We start from the raw sequence: 11,617 nt of genomic DNA, 5'->3' as shown, positions 1-11,617 counted from the left end.
TTGGATTGATCTGAGATTATTTGGCGCATGAAATGATAGGTTAATGGGTGTTTAGGGCCTAAACGAGGGGCCAGGGACTTGTTTGTAAACATATTTGAGAAGGCAGGGGCTTGGTTTGTACTTTAGAAACTATTTGGGTTATTCTAAAAAGGTTAAGGACTAAATTAGAATTATGTTTATGTGGAAAAAGGGTTTATTTGGAAAAAGAAACTTAGGCAAGGTTTCTTTTGCAAAAGGGCTAAAGGTGGGGGCGGGGTTTCTTTAAGGAATAAGAGGGAGGGGAGGGGCTTTTGGGCAAAAAGCCCTCTATTCTTCCTCCTCCCTCCCGGTCGGAACAGAGGAAGGGGATTGGGGGCGTCGGCGGCGCCAATCCCGGCGGCCAGGGGCTCGGGGGTGGCTCCGGAGTGAGGGAGAAGGAAGAGAGGGGCCCGCGAGGTTGATTCCCGGCCGCAGCTCGGGCGGAGGCGGCCCAGGTCGGCCTGGCCGCGACGGGGTGCGGCAGCGGGCGGCGGCGGCTTTGGGCCGGTGACTTGGAGTCACGGCGGCGGGCAAGGGAAGGGGAAAAGGAAGAGAGAGCCTCGGGGGTACCGATGCCCACCTTGGCTTGGGCTGTGGCGCTGCGGGGAGGGGAGCTCCGCGGTGGCCGTTGCTCGGGGCGGCGGCGATGGTGGGTGGTGGTGCTGGGAGGTTGGGAAGGCAGTCGTGGAGCGGAGGGGCGGCGCTGGGGGGTCTCTTATAGGCGCGCTTGGTGGGTGGAGCGGCGTGGGGTGGGTGGTGGCCGGCGAGCGGTGCGGGGTGGAGTAATGGCGCTCCGGCCGCTTGCTCGTGTCGGGACGCGGCGGCGCGGCCGGCGAGGGCGAGGCAGGGGTGATGCGACTCCTCGGGCAGGTTTGGTGAGCGGGCCAGCGGCGCTGTGCAAGCTCTGGGACGGCCGGCGGCGAAGCGGGTCGCCGCACGTGGGAGCAGTGGGCAAGGCGGAGCGCCAACGACGGGCGGCGCGCCGGATGGCCCGGCCGCGTGGAGACAATCGCGACGGGCGGTGAGGAAAAAGATAGGAGGGTTCGGTCGGCGTTTGAAAACGGATGACAGGACAGCGGAAAAAAAAACTGGGAGGGGATTAGGGTTTAGGGACAACTGAGCTCAACGATGAAAAAGAGTTTTGAAAAAAATATTTTTAGCGTGTGATTTATTTGGTGAAATTTTTTTTCGGGTCGTTACAAAAGGCGTCCTGCAGGCCTTTGTTCAACCTATATACAACATATCTGGCCCAGGATACACCAGATGGAGCTAAGGACATGATGTCAACTTCACCAGAGCATTGGAGTAGACCTTTCTTCAGATTGGGTTCGAATTGTGATTCAGTGGACAATAATATGTGTGAGAGCTTCAACAATAGCATCATGGATGCAAGGTTCTATCCAGTCATCTCAATGATGGAAGCCATAAGGAAGAAAATAATGGTCAGAATTGAGGAAAACAGAACCAAGGCAGAAAGATGGATATGGACAGTATGTCCAAACATCTTTAGGAAGTTAAAGGTCAATATTGCCAGGTCAGGATGCTGCATTGTTCTCTGGAATGGAGCAGATGGATTTGAGGTGCAAGAGAAGGAAGATAGGAAATATGTGGTGAACTTGCAGCAGAGATCTTGCACTTGTAGGTACTGGCAGCTCTCTGGCATACCTTGTTGCCATGCAATCAGTTGCATATACAAGGCATCATTGCAAGTTGATGATTTCATTGCAAACTGCTACATCATAGTTGTGTACCAGAAGACTTATGCTCATGTCCTGCAACCAATTGAAGGTTCAGGCAATTGGCCAATTTCAGACATGCCAAGGCCAGATCCCCCAGCATATGTGAAGATGCCTGGTAGGCCCAAGACAGAAAGGAGGAGGGAAATTGGAGAGAAGCCGAAAGGCACTAAGCTCAGCAGGGTTGGGATCAAGATGAGGTGCAGACTATGTAAGAGATATGACCACAATGCTAAAAAGTGCCCAAAAAATCCTGAAGTTGGGAAGAAAGCTAAAGCTCACATTATAAGAGAAAAAGCAAAGAAGAGGAAGGCCCAAGAAGGTGCTGGTTCATCCAAGAAGAAAGGCAAAACTTGTAACGAATAGGTAACAATAACTTTATCAGTTAATTTGACATATTACTACAATCTGACCCAAACACTTTCTCTAAATGGGTGGTCCAAGCCAGCCTGAGTCAAGCCAAGGCCCAAGCCAGCCTGAGTCAAGCCAAGACCCAAGGCAGGCTGCACCACATGGCCGAGGTGGAAGACAACCTGGTGGTTCTAGTGGAACAAGGGCAGGAACAAGAAGGCTTCAGCATCTGCTATTTGGAGACAACTACTGATCATTTGCTGGATGTAAGGCTTCAGCCTGTTAGTATTTTGTAGGGCATACAAACTGCCACAAATTCCAGTGTAGTTGCGCTTACAAACTGAGTACCTTTTGTGTAAGATACAAACTATGTGTTAGATGGATGCGCACTCTGTGTAAGGTTCCATGCTGGAGGGAAATGGATGGGACTAGTTAATGTCTGTGTCCTCAATTATTTACTGCTCAATTATACAACTATTTGCTACGAATAATTGGTCATCAAACCACATTAACATCATGTTCCATACCATAACCATCACATTCATGTTACAAACCACATCACCCACATGTGCCAAATCTGACCACCAAAATAACAGGGACATGGCCATGTTCCCAACCATGATATCTAGCATACCAGGACCACTTCCTAACCACTTGCATCCAGGCCATACATACAAAATAATAGGACCACTTCCTAACCAGGGGACAGTCATACTTACAAAAGAAACTTAGCCTACCCTAAACCTTCTAACTTGGCTTCATGCCTTGTTGCCATTGCACAGAATGACCACCATGGTCAGAAGCAGGAACATACAAAGCACAGCCAGCATGTCAATGCACTTGTTCTTGTTCTTCAGCCGTGCTTCCAGTAAAGCCACAACTTGTTCCTTGGCCTGCACCTCCTGCTGCTTGGCATTCAACTCCATGACCATGTCCTCAACCTCATTCTTCTTCACCTCAACCTCCATCTCCTTTGCCTCCAACACCATGTCCTTGGCATCCAGCTCCCCATCCTTCTTGCTCAGCTCCCAGACAGCATCTCTCAGGTCAATGAGCAGCTCCTTGAACCATTTAGAGCATTCCTCATCGGCCCAAAGAAAGAAGCCGCAGTCAATTCCGGTCTGCAGATTCATCATTGCAGATCAAAACAGGCAACACAATCAAATGAGGGAGATTTGATAGATTGCTTACCCTAGACTTCTTGCACCTGTAGTACCTGCGCCCTGGCTGGGCATTGCTCCATGAAATCCATCTGCAAGCCTTGCCATTGCACCTGCATAGCACGGCGGGCTCGTACGCGAGAGGGCCAACGCGGTACGGCACTGGTGAACCCTGCCCTTCGTACCCGCCGCCGATGCCTCCGCCACGACCTTGGCTGCTCGATCCCGACCGAGAGCTTGCCTGCGACATCCGACAAGCCGGAGATGGCAACAAACCGCGGGGAAAGAGGGGTGGCGAGAACCCGCTGGAACCCTAGCTATTCGGGAACTCCGCTGCCGGGGACGAGAACGAACGGAGAGGGCGAGCAAAATCAGAGAGGGAGAGAAACAGGGGAGGCGTCGGCTGTTATGTGGGGGAGGGAGCCTGACAGGTGGGTCCCACCGTCAACCCAGTCAATCCAGCCCTCCACATCATAAGCTTGCCATGCTGTCTGTCCACGTAGGCAAAACCAGCCTCCCAAACCGCCCGAGGGGGTTCCCTGCCTGGTTTTGCAAAGTTTAATGTGTTCATTAGCCGGTTTTTTAGTTGGTGGTGTAGGTTAGACACATGTTGATATGTCAGGGGGTTAAGTAGACTTTTTCCTTTTTCTAATGGAACATTTGTATTTCCTAATCAAAAACAATATTTTTTCTTGATGATTGCTCAATGTTGTAGAATACAGCACTGATGATTGCTAGCTGCTCAATGTTCTTGTATACATTTACCTTTCTTGCTGAGAGAGGATCTTGCTTTGGGCCAGGGCCAGGCTATCCTAGCCGGGATTAATTGTTAATCAGTAGGAGTATAGCAGAGGACCAGAGGTCCCGGGCCACTACATTGAAGGGCCTTCGAGGCGGATGTAGTCGTACATGACCCCGACGAACTGGTTCAGGGCGCTCGCCTGGGTGATGTGGATGGTGTTGTCCCCTTGGTTGAGCAGGCGGCCCTCGATGCGGAAATCCAGGTTCCACTCCGTGCCGCGTATGCCGTGCCGTGCGATGGCGTTGTTGTCGCCCATCAGCAACGCCGGCGGCGCGCCGGCGCCTCCGGCTCCGCTGTCGCCGCCGCCGTTCACCCGCACCTGCAGGCTGGCCATGTGGGACGCCGCGAGGGCGACGCGCAGCGTGTAGGTGCCGCCCGCCACAACTTCGTCCAGGTGGAAGCGTATCTGCCACGTCGTCGGCACGACCGTGTTGTTCTTTCCTGGGGCGACCATCCTGCATCAGCAAACATGGATGCTATAGTAAAATATGCTAATTATAATTTAATTAGGTTTAATAGATTCGTATATTAATTGTAAATTATAAATTAATTAGATTTATTAGACTAATCCCGTCAATTAGGTTTGGCTTAATTATGAAATTAGTTTTATTTTTTATTTTTCTTTGAAATAAACTAGCAAGAGATCTGCCCGCTATATTAAAAAGAAGGGTGTCCGATGGGCAAGAATAAAAAAGTTAGCACTGTACAAAGCTCGAGCACAGGTCTTCGCAAAAGGAAAAAAAACGGCCGGCTAAAAAAAAGAGAAACAACAATAAAGCAGACTCCGGATAAAAAACGGGCAACAATAAACCGGCCGGCTAAATTAGTTTTATAATTAGCTCATATTTAATTCTTCTAATTAACATTTAAATATCTGATGCAATGCGGACTAAAAATCAGTCATGATCCAAACACCCCGAGTTTACCTCGTGACGTGCGCGAAGAACCAGTCCCTGGAGTGGTTGCTCTCGCCGACGGTGAACACGAGGTCGCCGTCGGGGTAGAGGGCGGCGTACCTCTCCCACAGGCCGTACTGCCTGTACGTACCCCTGTCAAGGAAGAGCCGGCTCGCGTACCTCGGGTCTGGGTCGGGGACGTGGAACTCCGCCGCCGACTGGTCCGGGACGCCGATCTCCCACAGCGTGGGGCCCGACCTCGGGGGCTCGAACACGAGGTCGCCGGCGTCGACGGCGCTCGCTGGCGTCACCGTCACGGACGAGGCGTGCACGTAGTCGCCGAGGACCCCGGGGACCCAGGCGTAGAGGCTATACACTCCTTCCCGGACGTTGCCGATGCTGAAGCGGCCGTCGGAGGTGGCCCTCGTCCAGAACTGATACCTCTGCAAGCATGTCGCCGGCCGTGAGCCATGGATCTCCGGCGAAATTTGAGCTGAGTGGGAGCCGGGCCGGCCAGGTTCGTACCTTGCTCTCTCTGGCCCAGGAGCCAGGTTGGCCGGGCGCGGCGAGCCCGACGTAGGCCATCGCGGCAGGCTGCTGCTGCTGCTTGGCGGCGGCGTCTCTGACCCAGAGCCTCCCCGTGACGGAGCCTCTCTCGCACGGCTTCGCGAAGTCCGGCGACCCGGGGAAGGTGTAGGGCCATCTGCTGACCTCCGCCCGCGCCCGCGCCTTGGCGTCCTCCCAGAGGTCTCTCTTGCGGCTCGGGTCGCCGGAGTTGAGGTAGATGAAGACGGGGCCCAGCACCTTCTTCCAGCTCTCGCCCTCCTCGAACCGGATCACCATGTCCCTGCCGACGTAATGCGGGCCTAGAAACACCTGCCGTCCGTCCATGGCAGCAATCGTCGATCAGGAATTCAGGTTTCACTTAATTTGGGGCTAACATGATGCTTACCGCGAGGGAGGTGGGGCCGGTGTGGGAGGTGAGCTCCCGCTTGAGCGGCCCGCCGTTCTTGAACTCGATGCTGGGAGTGACGACCCAGAAGCCCGTCGCCGACGCCGACGCCGCCGGATCGCCGCTGCCGCCGATCCATCCGTGCACCGAGTTATCCTGGTTGTCCAGCGAGTACTGGTACTTGTCGTCCACCTCCCCTCTGAACTCCGGCTCCACGGGGTCGACGAGCAGGACGGCCTCCTTGTACGCCAGTGGGACGCCGCGGGGCGGGTCCCTGTCCGCCGCGCTCGGCATGTACCTCTGGATGTCGTCCGAGATCGCCATGTAGTTGAACCTAACATCAAATGCGCAGTGATGAATATTGGTAGGAAAAGGCAGCGAAAAGCAAAACACAGGTAGGCGCGTGTCTCCGTACATGGCGGCGTTGAGCTTGAAGGCGAGGCGAGCCACCGAGACGTTGAGAGCTGGGTACTCCGGGGCGTGCTCGAAGATGGAGTAGCAGTAGAACCCGGAGCTGCCTCTCAGCATCACAAGCCTGCATTGTCTCAATGAAACAGTTATATTTTTATTTTTTGCAAAATTATTTTATTGGTTGATACTGAAACTTAAATGATGGCTTGAAAGCATGCATGCGCCGCCGTCAGTTTAGACGTAGTACTACCTCTTGTCGACGTTTAGCCGGAGGCTGTCCGGACGTGACGCGTTGTATGAGCTCCTGAAAGAGAGCTCCACCTGCTCCTCACTTGAGGATACAACCTGGAACTCTGTACCGTCCAACCTGTGCATTAGCCAGCCAGCGAATATGTACAGTCGCTTCAGTATGTGTTGCCTAACTTTTTCTTAATCTAAAAAAAAGGTGTTGCCTAACTTCAGCTAGTTTGTAGTGATCCTAAATTAGCAATTATTTACTCATGAAAATTGCAATAATTCATTTACTGCTTAACATAAAAAGGGAATCGCAATCATAATAAAAAAAAGAAACAAAGGGAAGAAAACTGCAATCAACCAAGTCCAAATTAACCGAAGGATTCATACTGCGTGTAATAATGTTGTCTGATCCTCCCTCGAGGAGGGTGAAGCCGGACAATCTTTTCCATTATTAAAAAAAATCATATTGATCAACGACATTGATGTTGGCGTGGCAAAAGTTACTAAATTGTGGAGCTAGTGCCAAAGCTAGCCAGAATCAGGCCTGTCAAATCTAGAGAACCGCAAACTGGAATTGCTAGCATTATCAGAGAGATTTACAAAGATACTAATGATGAGCTAGAGCGGGCACTCACATATCCATCGTTCCTGGGCGATTCGAGCCAGGGTAATTCCAGACCACATCCGAGTACCCTCCCGAGTTCCTCTGGCTGGCGTCGTACTGCAGCAGGTTCTGGCCGCCGCCGCCGCCGTAGCGGACGCCGGTGATCTGGCCCTGCGGCCTGGACAGCGACACCTGCACCACGCCATTGTCCACGACCACCTGCGGCGCAGGCGGAGACGTATCATATTCATATCAGTGCACTACTAATTCGATGCGCAAAGAGACCCAGCAAGCAACAAGACACAAGACACAACGCGTAGTATAGTAACCAACCTGGGTAGGGTCGTCGGCGTGTAAGGTGACGCCGCCACCGGCCGCTGGCGGCGGCGGCGGATCGGCGGCGAGGAGCAGCACCAGCAGCGACGCTCCCACGGCGAGCTGGAGGCACCACCTCGGTGCCGCGGCCATGGTTCACGAGACCACTACGGATGGCTATTCTGTGATTATACTGGCTCCCATATATACAGGGATTTGCTTTGCAGGGACACCCTAGTTGACTCCACCGGCACAATACTTTTTTTTTATTCAATTACTACTGCACAGGGACTCTCTAGTTGACCAATAGAATTATTACTTTCTTTACATGAGTTTTCACGTGTCTTTACGGTCTACCAAACGGCCGACGCAATCGTGCCGTACAAAATAACACGTGCCGAAAGAATTTCATATGATGAGCAAGGAAATCTACACATGCATGCCCTGCTGTGTCGCACCTCTCTATATATGCTGCTTCCCTTACATGTATACGTGTATGTATGTACAAGGAGTATTTTATACACGTTCAGTAATTCTCGGTCAACGGAAGGACTTTTTTAACAAAAAAAGTAACACAAAAGGTTTTTGCTACCAGCACGAGCCAATTACTCTGCTGTAATGTACATACATCCGGCGAGCAGAGCATCCTTGGCTGGGAAACCCGAACCCGTGTCCGATCGATCACCATGACGACCCATCTTCTAGCTGGCTACTCTTCGTCTTCGTCTCGTCCTCACCAGCAGCACCGCCCCGCAATTTGCAATCGCTTTTTAGTGCTCTCACCCATGAATCAACCTGGAAAAGGTAAACCCAATGCAAATTTACCGTTATCACTTATCAGTCCCTACAAGGCCGGTCCTCGTGCCGATAAAAAAAAAAGGCCGGTCCTCGTGGCAACTTGCAACTTTTATACGTTTTCTGCACTTGGGTATGCCTCTCTGTTACCTGAATTTCGGAGGTACTGGAGCATTCAAACTTCAAGCCTTGACGGCTCAACAGGTAAAACGCGTATCTTGTCTTTTCATCTTCTGGCACAAAGTTTGGGAGCCTCCCTACTTCAACAATGTCACATAACAGTGTAGACTCTTGTGGGCTCAAATCTGAAACATAGAAATGCCACAAGTTCAGGGACAGCTAAGATCCAAGTACATCATATGCCAGCATTCACCAATATAATCTGTGACTAGAAAAATCACCAAAAAAAAAGGAAAAGAAGAATTTACCTGTAGATTTGAGATAATAGTACACACACTGCCCTTGCAGAACAACAAATCGAGGAAGCCAGTCATCCACATCAGCATCATCTAAGATAGGTGGCTCCCCAGGAAGTTGGGTCCATCGCTACATAAACCAGAAGTCCATACTCATTAGTCTTGAAGGATTTTGAAAAGAGTAGAGCAATGGGAACAAAAAAGGACAGATTTCATACACTTCTAATGTAGAGATAGCCAGAAAGACGAGCATATCTTAAAACTTCATCGATATTTTCCAACCTAGAAGGTCAGAACATAAACATAGTGCGAATAATATCATCAGAATATCTCCACTTTTTTCCTCAAAAAAAGAATATGTACACTTTTCAACAAACTGCATACTACAAGGTTCTTTTCTTTATATATTTCATACCGAGCTTTTAAGTGGGATTCTCTTTCCTCAGCATCCGCTATTTCAGTTCGTAATGACTCCACTTCAGCTCTGGACAATTCAATCTGCTCTCAGTGAAAAATGTTAGTGTTGCGAAGGAGCAGTCATGCTAGCATGCAAGATGTAAGCAGGAAGCTTTGTGTATAGATGATTCAGTAACCTTGTCCTCATCATCATTGCTTGCCGACCATCTGAAGCGGGGAATGGACAACAAACGCAAAATAGATGCAGCTCCCTTAGCTCGTTTAGGAGTCCAGGAACGTCCACGTGAGCTGTTCACATGACAAGAACAGCATGTTATCATACCCACAAATGCAGAGAATGAGTTCGGCAACAGAAACTCTTTCACCACCAGTATCACCTTGGTGAAGTATCCAGGTTATTCTTACTTGTGGATAGACCATCAGGACTGTCCATAGCTTCTTTTGATGGCATAAAGTATTGTGGGAAGACCTCTATACGTCCATAAACATCATCCATCCAAATATCCAAGTGCTAGAAGAGCATACTCTGTTTACAGCAAGGTAAAATGGCGCTGCTGAGCTATCTCATAAGCTGGTAATGAAGTAATACTTCTCCATTAGGATGTCTATCTATCAAGCATACATCAAGCGGGACCTTGTAAAATTATTCGTCACTCCAAATATCAACTTGCTAATGAAAGAAAACTGAAAAGTTAATTCATTGCAAGAGACAGTTACAAGTCCAGGTACCATTTTTTTTTCAAAATTGCACAAGCGCGGGTATGCCTGAGTAATCAGGGCTGACTGATCTACACCTGGTACCAGTATTTGACATATGCAAAGATGTTAATGAGTATGGGTATGGTAGAAGAGAGAACTCTTTGACGCAGCATATGTACTTGAGTACTTCATTCGTTTTGTGAGGTAGTGAGGCAGAGGACTTTGTTAACTAGGGAGTCAGTCATTGACTGCGAAATTTCAGTCCTTTTTTACTAGTCGGAGAAAATAGAATCTCATGCGCATAAGGTGCTGATGATACTAATAAGGCTGTGAAGGATGCGGTGTAATTTCAGCAAGAAGGAAAAGGTAGAGGATTCTCTACATTATAGTTTGGTTTCATACACTCATTGAACTGAACAAGCAGAAAACATGCTCATGTGGAGCATCATGGAACACCTGACCCCGTTAAAATTTACTCGTAAGAGGCATGCCCTGTCCTCGCATCCCAGGAAGGAAGGCGGGGACACCTAATAGCAGGGATTACCGAATTAGGCGAAGTTGACACACGACTGAACGGAACGGAACTCAATAATCGAATTACTAAACACCCGCAAGAAAGTCAAATCGAAGCTTGCTAGTTGCTAATGCTAACCCTCCAGTCCAGTATGGGAATATACCGGAGATCCGAACCAAACATATAGGAGGGATCGGCGAGGGGCTGAGGTCGCGGATCGAGAGGAAGCAAAGAACACGGAGAAGAAATCAAGGAGAACGATGGGATCAAACCTGGGGCGCAGCGCGGCGCAGGCGGCAGGCCTCGTTTACTCTCTCCCTTTTCTTTCCCACTTCAGAAGAGGAAGACGGCCGGGGGGGCAGATGGGCGGCGGCGGGCCGGCGGCGCGAGGCAAGTCGGCGGTTGGGACGGGAAGGGAAAAGGTTGTTGAGATGAACAAGGCAACAAAACAAGGGCGCGGGTGGGGTACAGGTCAGACCAGGAAGAGGGAGGCCCAGGTCGGACGCCAACGCGATGACCGACCCCACTGCCGGGCAGGTTCCGACTCCGTTTGCTCTGCCAACGACCATGGCGCTACCGACTACCATGGCATTGGTTATAAATCCAGCTAAGAAAAAAATAATAAACAAACAAACAAATCGGAATACGCTAGTTGGAATTATGATTTTCAGTATTTTCTCCTTAAATAGTTTTCAGTTTTTGAATAGCGCAACATCTACAATATTAGGTAATTTATCAAAGATAATTTCAGCTGTTTTCCTAACAAACTTCTGATGCAACCTTTTGCGGACAACTTTTTAGGAGGATTTCTTCGGATAACCTTTTAGTAGAACTTCTCGAGAAATCCTTTATGTGATAAGTTTTCTAAAAACTCATCTAAAATTTATTTTGATGAACATAAATTCTTTAGAAAGTTTTAGATATGAGTTTTGATGTTTTTCTCTTGGGGTGAAATTTGCCTATCAAGGCTGACCTAACCTCAACATTGCAGCACCTATGGTGATTTCGTCGATCTCAAAATCTTTCAATCCATTTTCTCCCATATGCTTATTGCTTGGGACATATTGTTTATCCAGAATTCCAGATGTATCCATAAGGATATAGCATGCATTGTTTTATACTCCCTCCGTTCCAAATTATAAGACATCCCAAGAATCTTGGAGAGTCAAAGCAATCTCAAATTTGACCAAGATTATAGAGAGAAATATAAAGATTTATGATATCAAATTGATGTATTATGAAAATATAACTAATAAAGAATCTAATGGTACTTAGTTTATATAATAAATGTCAT

General features: G+C 49.3%; 3 protein-coding genes across 3 annotated transcripts; all 3 read right to left on the bottom strand.

Annotated features, from left to right (window-relative positions):
- Positions 1–2,863: 2,863 nt before the first annotated feature.
- On the bottom strand, positions 2,864–3,515 carry LOC120700613. Its single transcript, XM_039984861.1, has 2 exons — positions 3,297–3,515; positions 2,864–3,226 (listed from the first exon to the last, which is right to left on the bottom strand). Exons 1-2 carry the CDS (start codon positions 3,513–3,515, stop codon positions 2,864–2,866), a joined length of 582 nt encoding a protein of 193 aa, XP_039840795.1.
- Positions 3,516–3,930: 415 nt separating this feature from the next.
- On the bottom strand, positions 3,931–7,227 carry LOC120700409 (rhamnogalacturonate lyase B-like). Its single transcript, XM_039984633.1, has 5 exons — positions 6,331–7,227; positions 5,916–6,249; positions 5,489–5,839; positions 4,994–5,406; positions 3,931–4,522 (listed from the first exon to the last, which is right to left on the bottom strand). Exons 1-5 carry the CDS (start codon positions 6,441–6,443, stop codon positions 4,138–4,140), a joined length of 1,596 nt encoding a protein of 531 aa, XP_039840567.1. The 5' UTR covers positions 6,444–7,227; the 3' UTR covers positions 3,931–4,137.
- Positions 7,228–7,781: 554 nt separating this feature from the next.
- On the bottom strand, positions 7,782–10,783 carry LOC120700410. The gene is made up of 8 exons (XM_039984634.1): positions 10,596–10,783; positions 9,488–9,636; positions 9,287–9,398; positions 9,109–9,191; positions 8,912–8,975; positions 8,706–8,823; positions 8,428–8,582; positions 7,782–8,277 (listed from the first exon to the last, which is right to left on the bottom strand). The coding sequence occupies exons 2-8, from the start codon at positions 9,604–9,606 to the stop codon at positions 8,164–8,166; spliced, it is 765 nt and encodes a 254-aa protein (XP_039840568.1). The 5' UTR covers positions 9,607–9,636; positions 10,596–10,783; the 3' UTR covers positions 7,782–8,163.
- Positions 10,784–11,617: the final 834 nt, after the last annotated feature.

This window comes from Panicum virgatum, chromosome 3K (genome assembly GCF_016808335.1).
Source record: "Panicum virgatum strain AP13 chromosome 3K, P.virgatum_v5, whole genome shotgun sequence".
NCBI classification, from domain to species: domain Eukaryota; kingdom Viridiplantae; phylum Streptophyta; class Magnoliopsida; order Poales; family Poaceae; genus Panicum; species Panicum virgatum.
Note: the sequence above shows the minus strand (reverse complement) of the source record. Positions and strands in the feature narration are given on the sequence as shown.

What these genes read in the sequence shown, in the direction of transcription:
- LOC120700410 (XM_039984634.1), bottom strand. Translation starts at nt 9,606, where the DNA reads ATGGATGATGTTTATGGACGTATAGAGGTCTTCCCACAATACTTTATG. An exon ending in AACCTGGATACTTCACCAAG is followed by an intron (nt 9,399 to 9,487) that starts GTGATACTGGTG and finishes TCATGTGAACAG; the next exon opens with CTCACGTGGACGTTCCTGGA. An exon ending in CTATTATCTCAAATCTACAG is followed by an intron (nt 8,583 to 8,705) that starts GTAAATTCTTCT and finishes TCTATGTTTCAG; the next exon opens with ATTTGAGCCCACAAGAGTCT.
- LOC120700613 (XM_039984861.1), bottom strand. Translation starts at nt 3,515, where the DNA reads ATGTCGCAGGCAAGCTCTCGGTCGGGATCGAGCAGCCAAGGTCGTGGC. An exon ending in ACAGGTGCAAGAAGTCTAGG is followed by an intron (nt 3,227 to 3,296) that starts GTAAGCAATCTA and finishes ATGAATCTGCAG; the next exon opens with ACCGGAATTGACTGCGGCTT.
- LOC120700409 (XM_039984633.1), bottom strand. Translation starts at nt 6,443, where the DNA reads ATGCTGAGAGGCAGCTCCGGGTTCTACTGCTACTCCATCTTCGAGCAC. An exon ending in TTCAAGCTCAACGCCGCCAT is followed by an intron (nt 6,250 to 6,330) that starts GTACGGAGACAC and finishes ATTTGATGTTAG; the next exon opens with GTTCAACTACATGGCGATCT. An exon ending in TTCTTCGCGCACGTCACGAG is followed by an intron (nt 4,523 to 4,993) that starts GTAAACTCGGGG and finishes TTGCTGATGCAG; the next exon opens with GATGGTCGCCCCAGGAAAGA.